The 8,844-nt window shown below is 42.9% G+C and overlaps 1 protein-coding gene across 1 annotated transcript in view; it reads right to left on the bottom strand.

The window, feature by feature from the left end:
- T265_01009 (hypothetical protein) overlaps positions 1 to 8,844 on the bottom strand; it is a gene marked incomplete at both ends in the record, with an annotated part of 49,037 nt that overhangs the window by 32,752 nt on the left and 7,441 nt on the right. Inside the window, one exon of the mRNA XM_009164924.1 lies at positions 77 to 270. Coding sequence (XP_009163188.1) covers positions 77 to 270 — 194 coding nt within the window. The remainder of the gene's footprint in view (positions 1 to 76; positions 271 to 8,844) is intronic.

Below are 8,844 nucleotides of genomic sequence, written 5' to 3' on the forward strand. Positions count from 1 at the left end.
GGGTGAAGTTGAACATTAATGAGCGGAAGCTTTCCCGACTTGCAAAAATGAGAAAGTTGAACTACGAATAAAGCACTTGCGATGGAATGGTGAAAGGATAAAACAATAGGTTGGAGGGGTTTGGACCAATCCTCCGAGCGCACAGCGTAAATCTTCAAGATAACTGGCGACTGTGTACCTCCTCAGCATTGTGGATGCCACTGCACCAGCGGTAGCTATCACTATTGGATCTTCGTTTAGACGCGTGTTTCTCGGACAGATAATAAGAGGCTAGAAAAAATAACAATAGAGAAAAATGGAGACACCGGCCTTAGCAGCGTCCTGTCGTCTCGGTTCTATGTAGCCAATGAACACCTAGGTGAATATTAATAGGTGATATCTCTGTGACACAAAGCCATTTTTACTAATGTAGACCATGCTTTTATTATAAGCAACATGCGACGGGATTTCCTTGCCTGAACAGGAAAACGGGCACCAGTAACACTGCGTTTATGGTGCTCCGTCAAATGGCTAAACTTATGGTTAAAATTATGGATTACGTGTATTGGTACTGATGCTGTAAATCTGGTGTTAGCCCTTGGAATGATATCGAAATGCCAGTTCAGTCCGCACTTTGGGACATTTAGAGAACCCCGCTTGCGGTAAAGTTAAATTCATACCCCGGTTTGAACTTGTTCCCAGACGGGACAAACAGAAATTGCAACACAAACAATCTGCATTATCGGCCTAGTTTGGTCACTGAATCTGACGTGAGTGGTTACCTGAAGCAGCTGCCTGCGTTGGTGATGAAATGAATGAGCATGCTCAAGGGACTGGTTGGCACGTGGACCAGGTGTGTGAGGCATGGGTGGGTCTGAAGGTGTGAACACTCAGTGGGGGAGAGAGCAGTATCGCCGCTCAAGTCAAGATGTCGATCTTCCAGGTGTGAGCATATCGTAAAATGGCTTCCCACTGGTGTCTAACTCGTGGGTGGAGTATCATATTTTAAAGTGTGCGGCTATCTGGTCTGCCAGTGCAGACAAAGTTAATCCAGTCAATTAGTGACGAACTCAATGGATGACCAAGCAGTGGACAGATTGGTTGGTTTACACATTTGTTTCCATCTGACTCGAAAGCCGTTAATCAGTTAGAAACGTCCTCGCCCTGTGAAGAAAGTTTAACTGTCCTTGTTTTCTAAGAGAAAACGAAGTCGTCCTATGCCAGTTTTTCATGTTTTAGTCATTTATGGTTGTATAAAACTGACATCTTGGTTGTAAATCCGTGGGAAGAGATAACTAAAATTATTTGCAAATTGAGAGGATGGTGGTAGTTGTCAATCAATTTTGCTGTTCAGTGGTCCTCTCACGGTTATTTAAGATATTTGTTCTCGATATGCTACTCCTTTCAATGTCCGCGAAGAATGTTAGCGACAAAACTAGTTTGATTTTCAGCTTAACTTCGTCGCAGTCTAGAAATCAGTTTTGGATCTACATAATTTCACCCAATGCCGCTCATTTTCCTGCTGTATCGGAAGGAAAAAATGTGAGTCAGGTGAACGCCTGCACAGGTATTGCATCCGTACAACAATGACATCACCCACCCATCTGACTACTCTACCTTCTGTGTCACTGATCAAAGAAGTTCCTGGTGATCGACTACACACTTCTTAGGCTTTGGATATACAGGCATTTTAAAGTCTTTTGGATTTTCACTATGTGCACCATCCCGTGGCAGTGTAACAAACTCTCTCTAGCTTCATACTGCACTATTCACAAAGTTGCTGAAAACTCCTCGAGTGTCTACGACCAGTTTCGCCCTTCTTGGGGCTAGTTAGGTAGGCACAGCCCCCGAGTTTCCCGTCAACCCTATGTTCTACTTGAAACCAAATTGCGCGAAATTGGCGAATATACACTTATTTGTAAACTAATTTGGTTTTGCGAGAGATTCACCTGGAGCCCAGCTGAATCTCTCGGTTTTGCAGTTTCCAGGTAACTGGATGTGCTGCACCAGGTCGCCTCATGCTTCAGTTAGTACGATATTCGAGATATCATGGTACATGTATATACGTGGACTGTCGAAGAATTTTCAGCAACCCTATGAGTGGTGCATTACGTAATAACAGCGACACTTTTCTACAGCTTCATGTTTGGTTGTGATATCCTGTTTTTGAATTCTGACCACGCATCTACGGATGCAGGCGCGCAACCTTCTTTCCATATTGCATAAATCATGGTCCTCGGCGGCTATCAGAAAGCGGCCAACAGGTTTCAAAACGCAATCTGAAAAAAATGTAAATCACAGGTCAGGGGTCAAAATCCTGACTGTCAATCGATAAAAATCTTTCAGGGGCTGAAGAATGTGTCTCGTTGGACGTCTTCGTTTCCGCGAAATAACTCTGATGCAAGAACTTTATACACACAGTACAGAAACCGAACCCCCGGCGGTATTTCCTTGTTTTATTAGACTTCTGGTGCCCTGTGAACACTGTTTCATTAGTAGTTTTTGTTCCGGCACAGTTGTTCGCTTCTGGTGAAACCATCTGAGATTACCCAGCGATATGACCCCCATTGAGCGATGGTCTGAGCTCGGAGTCGTCAGTTAATAGAATAAACCCTGTACGTTCTGATCCGTTTGGCAAAAGGCGGCATGTTAAGAACTGGCAGCCTTCCACGCAACATAAACATTCACTTATTCACGTATTGTATACTTACAACGTGCAACGTAACAAGATTGTCTAAGAAACAGGGTATATTTTTACATTTCTGCTATGGATTAGGACCCTCAGGGTCCAGAATTATTCAGGGTTATTGTTGTGGACCAGCAAGACTCATAATAAATATTCCAAAGTTATTTTCAGTGAAAAGATTGCTTACTTCCGAACGACAGAGTTTAGAAGCAGAATTTGGCCAAAAATCAACTTTGTTGATAGCTTTCCCTTTGGAATTTTCAGTGAATTTGTTGCACATTGACAAAGGTAATTTGGTTGAATTTCGTCATTCTGCTCAATCTGTCTACCGCGCGCTCACTGAATCATTCAAGTGTTTGGATTTATTAGGAAACACGCAATACGTCAACTCATCATGATTAGATGACATGCCCAATATATCTACAAGATTGCCGGCTTATGCCGAGTGGCAGATTTTCAAATCAGTGGGAAAATAGGGTTAACACGGAGGTTGTATTAGGCAAAACACAGCCAAGAAGTGTGGATCTTTCAAATTTGGCTTTCTGTTTAGATCACACAATTTTAGCGGGAAACTACGTTCAGGTCATCTGAGAGGACGCTGATGTTGCTTGCGAAATAATATTCAGCAAACATTGAGTGCTCTTTTGAATAGATCTCATATTGGGTCGTGGCTGACTGGAACTACCTTCAGCAAATTAACATCTGTTCAGCCAGCCTCGCTTTCAAAGTCACTGCACTTTTTCGGTTTCTTCGTCCATTTTCACTAAGGGAGTCTTGGTTGCCAGCAGATACTAGTGGCTCATGCGTTTGAAATTTAAATTTTTTTCTGGACTCAACGTCATTTGATCCACCGGAAACTCTGCATCCATTGGAACCGTTTGTTTCAGGTATAATCTAGTCTTCATGTTCTGGTACTCTGTTTGTGATGATACACTCGCGGCGGTTCTCAATAAAGAATACGGCGACGGATATGAATATTATATTTGTTTAGAGTGCAACCAGTCTGTTGGGGGTAACACACACTGAACCGTGACCGTTAAATAGCATAGCCTATTTTGGAGTAACTTCTTTTTAAATAGTTACTTTTCAGGCTATCTTTTACTCCTTACAACTTGGAAATAACACCTTTGTGACAATGACACCGCTTTAGCAACAAGGATTTCTTCGTCTTGTAACGATGACATTGACATTGCATTCGGCAGGTTAATGCAAAAAATATTGGTCCGAGAGATCAACAGTTTTCCCGTCCAGCAAGTGGGAGCAGAAAATTTGACGAAAGTCACTGTGCTGCACCTTGTCACCTGCAAATGAATTATTACATTGGCAGTATTACACTGGTCGTTGGATGACTGATGGATAGACCTATTCACAGAGATACTGAATCTTTGTCGGACTCCCGCGACGGCGATCCGCTTAAAAAGATTTGCTCAGAATAACTCTGGGTGGGCGCTATTAGACGAATGGCTCACAGATAGCCTACTGACACTCAGTGGAACAAAGCAGATTCAACCAAATGTCTACTGGATCCCGGTTGCTGTCGGATCCACTTGGAAATTCAGATAATTCCGCAGCAAAAACTTGAGGCACCAGATGCTAATGGCAGAGGTTTAATTTATTCCCGTTTTTTTCCTCTCACTTTAACGTCTGATTTGCCTGTTTGTCCATCTATTCCGCTTTGGAATATGAGAACTCTGAACTTAGTCTTGATGAGGCGCTTGATATACCTGATTTAACGACTGCCTGACGAAACTTTTATCTTCGAGAATGTCATGTTTACCTTGTAAAAAGCTAAAATGGTGGGATTAAAGACGTAGAGCCGCTAAGTCAACAATAAAGCGGGGCTTCGACCAACCAAATTCCTTTATCACTGTGATATATATATATATATATATATATATGTATATATGAGGCAGGATAGCTCAGTGGTCAGAGTGCGAGTTTACTGAGCGAAAGGTCTGCGGTTTGAACCCGACATCTCCCTCTCGACTTCTCCTGAATAGGCTTGGCAAACTGGCAGTATCCCAGCCCTTGTGGTTCTTTCGGGTGGCATGGCAGCCAGGTACCGAAAGGGTATTACAGCTGAATGGCTATCCACTATATGAAATGCTTTGGTCTTCATTGGGAATGCTCATACACCGTGGCAACGGATAGGTTGGTCACAATAAATCGCGCACTTGATACATAGAGTGACGCAACTTAACTTATCTAAGGAGCCTGTCCCTTTGATGTCCTTAAACTGGATGTGCGACACAAAGGCTTCATTTAAATCCAGGCATTGGAGTGTGCTAGGTTGCTGTTTTTTCTCATATGTGTTACCGCTGCCTTAAATATGATCCAGCGTTCGCATTCGACAACCATGTCAGAAAAGGTGTGGACATGTTCGAATTGAGGTTTAATTCTATCACCATAGTTTTGGTCAGGGAGGAGTACCGTTTCAGGCGAACACTGCAACTCTTCGCCTTATATTTCCTACAAAATATTATTGACTCTGTAATGTAATATTCATAAGGCTGCTGAAAATTCTTCGACAGTCCACGACCGATTTTGCCTTTCTTGGTACTCTTCAGGTAGGCACAGTCCCCGAATTTCCGTCAACCTTATGTTCTACTTGAAACCAAACTGAACGAAATTAGCGGATACACTCAATTGTTAATTAATTTGGTTTGATCGGTCGTGGAACGTGTTGAACAATCAGATAATTTCGTCTGAATAGCCATTGATCCTCAAGCACAATCTGGTATCTACCAAATTATTAGCATTTTCTTAATTTGCAGAGAGTTTCACGCAGTGCACATACTTGGGTTTTCGCTGTACCACCCTAACTGGAACTTCGCATTGTGTTTTGTTAAATCAAAATACTAAGAATCCGACAATCTAGATAAATTTAAATCTTGCCTTAACGACAATATTTCTCAATAGGTTTCCACAAGAATACGCGTCTACACATTCGTTTACCATTTGCTGAGGAGAGAGTAATGCTAGTTAATGCTATACTAACGGATTCGAAGTAGCAAGATGGAGAACTAGAGTAGTGTCGTTTTTATGTAGATGGATGTATTCCACATACCTCTTCCATTTTAGAGTATTCTTCACAGTCCTTGGATTTGGGCAGCCACTTAAGAGCTCACAACAACCCTTTAAGGAGTATGTTTGTTTCGAAGGCGTGTTTTTCAGGGAAGGGAGAGGGAACTTCGTTTGGCTTTTTTAACCTGAACAATAGAATAAGCCTAGGCAGACAACCGAAATGCAATACTAGCTTATAGCAAACTTCAAAAGTATGGAAATGTACCTGGAGCTTAACTTTTCTGTTTGAGCTACATGTGCTACGGAAGGCTTTGGTGTGTTCTTTATAAAAGGAACCAGTAAATTTAAGGTCATACAACCCATCGACTTTTTTATTAGGTTGATTATAATTGAAATGGGTGAGATCACTTGTGCCCACCTCTCCTACCATTTACGGTGAGTAAGAAAATTTGGAGCTTCTCTGAAGAAAACTCTGACACGCTCAGCACGAAGCTGGTCTGTGCACACATCCGAATGACCGAGGCATTAACACTTGACCTGATACTACGCCTTTTTTATTGTAGGCATAGTGACGCAGTGTTGTCCCCCACCGTTCTCACGAGTCCAGGACCGAGTTCAAATTACTGCACCAAGTCCACCGTGGTAAGTCTTGCTGAAACCTGAATTCAGCATGACAACTTCACACTCTGAAAGCGGTCAGCATTATCCTCCACTGTGCTAGTTGCAAGGAGAATAAGACACAAGAAGCATGATAAATGCGAGGACTCCTTAGCCGCAAAACGATCCTCGTTGCAAAACCTTTGCGAGTTGAATTTTGTTGCGTATATGCTCGAACCAAAAACCATTTCACCATTTCACCAAATTTCATTGTCTACTGAAGCAATCCTACCTCTGGAGAAAAAATTCTGATGGAATACTTCCCAAGCATAACTGGGATCCCGGGATGCCCAGATAAGGCTCAAACGTTTGGACTGATATTCTGAACACAAATGCCTGCCTGTTTTAGTCAATCAGGAACACCTAATATCTTTCAAAAATTCAATTCCATGGTGCGAATATTGAGCGCCATGAATGCGTCAGTGAATGATTCAAAACGCTTGGTCCAGTGACAGCCGTAGCTCATAACGTATGCGACAATGAAAATAAGAGTTCTTACACCAGTGTCTGCTGCTCACTTATTTGATTCTTCTGAGATTGGGCCGACAACTGAACTGGAAGTGCAGCTACGATGCAAATGAGATTCCACGTCGTCTGGCGCACGGCCCATAAGGAACTAAGGCTCCCGGAGGCTTGTTTCGAAATGCGAAGTAGTGGCGTAGATGCAACAAAAAAGCAGACAGGACACGCACTTTCTTCAACGACTTTCTACGTGTGAATTCCTCTGGGAATTGGATTGAAATTCCCAATGCAAAATATGAGGAGTATCTTGGAGGCGCATACCACGAGGCATACAGTGCACATGATAATAAGAGAGCATCAAATTCAAAGGCATTGTGGTCTGAAGGCCCAACATTTGCGTCGCGTTGACTTGGCTATCAAGCCACAGAGATATGTTTTACACCACACTCACCGACGATGCTCTTTTCCATCACCTCATTGGTAGTTGTATTGAGCTTGTCGGCAGCTTCATTGCCACTTCATTCCCCATACCGCACTACAATAGAGCATCAGTATTCGCGCTTGGTAACTCAGTACCAGAAAAATGGTGCATTTTGGGGCGATGCCAGGGCAGTAGCCCCTATTTCCAGTGCCCCGTGAGGTGTGACCTGCGGCTGTTACTGCGTTGGTTTGTTTCGAGGCTTTCACCCGGGCATCAGCCGTGTTACCTACGTCTTGTCCTCTGTCCAACCCGCACAGTGGGGAATAGGGACTAGTGTTGTCCAGGGTCTCAGCCATGGGGTTGTTCAGGTGCGCTTGCCACGACTCAACCCTGCTTCAGCGAGGCCTGCCACAGTAAGCCTCAATTTATTGCTGTATTGGTTCACGTTGACGATGTTGACGAAGCAGCGCGTTTGCGTACCTGCAATGAAAGGACAAGCCACCAGCCTATTTACTGTTTTCCCGTTTTTCAAGTGGGCGCACAATGCGTTTTTGGGATTGTGCATATTAGTGATCTTTAGAGGTAAAAATTACGGTAGCTTTCCATGCTAAAAGTAAATACCGCCTGCCTGATCACCAACACACAGAAGACCTTGAAGAAACACTGTTCATACCAGTGTATTTTCTAAACAAGCAGATGGGATAGATATAAATAAGCATTGTTTCCTCTGTATCTGTAATCACTTTCCTGTCACGAAGGTGCCTTTTAACAGAACACGTAAACGTTGAACATTCAATCTCAACGACTCTTGTTTGTTTCAGAGGCACAACACTCCTCAAACATTCATGACCAGTGTTTATCGTCCTTTATGCTCCATCAGACCGGCGAATGCAAGATATGCGTCATCGCAACAGCCGCAGTGAGTTGTTCCCCAAATTGGGGGTTGTAAATGAGTTATGACACGTGCCCATCATTGCGTGTGATAAGTTGTGCAAACGTTCACCTGGCGTGCCATCAAAATGACCCTCCGTCTACGGCGTCTGTCCATCAGTCTTTGGGTGACGTGAGGGTCCTTTAGGAATGGGGTCAAGAAGCCGCTAGTTTTCTGAGATGAACGACAGATAAAGCTGCAAAATCACAGTTTCCAACACATATTCACACCACCTATGTTATTTCAGATTTCAATGAAGATGGTTTCAAGCACGCTGCACACTCATTAAGGGTAGGTGTAGTATTGGGAAAACTATGAGAAACAACAGAGAATCTACTTTGAAAAATCCGTGTGAAATTCAGATGGCTGCGTATCGGAATCGTGAGTGACATCTTGATGTGTGTGTGAATGCAACTTTTATGACAGGTGATTCACAAATCAGCAAACGTGGCACTAACGGGCATAGGTTGTTCTTGGATTGAGTAAATTCTAGTCACCCGGTTATCGTTTTGTGCAATCGATGCCCACAAGGCCTGATTGATGACGATAAGCTTGTAAAAGTGGACGAGACAAAGAATTGCAAGAAAACGGAATGATGCATATTTATTCAGTTTGAACATGCTGAAATAGGTTTCCAGAACATATACTAGATATATATATATATGTATATATATATATATATAT

The sequence above is a fragment of the Opisthorchis viverrini genome, assembly GCF_000715545.1.
Source record: "Opisthorchis viverrini unplaced genomic scaffold opera_v5_10, whole genome shotgun sequence".
NCBI lineage: Eukaryota > Metazoa > Platyhelminthes > Trematoda > Opisthorchiida > Opisthorchiidae > Opisthorchis > Opisthorchis viverrini.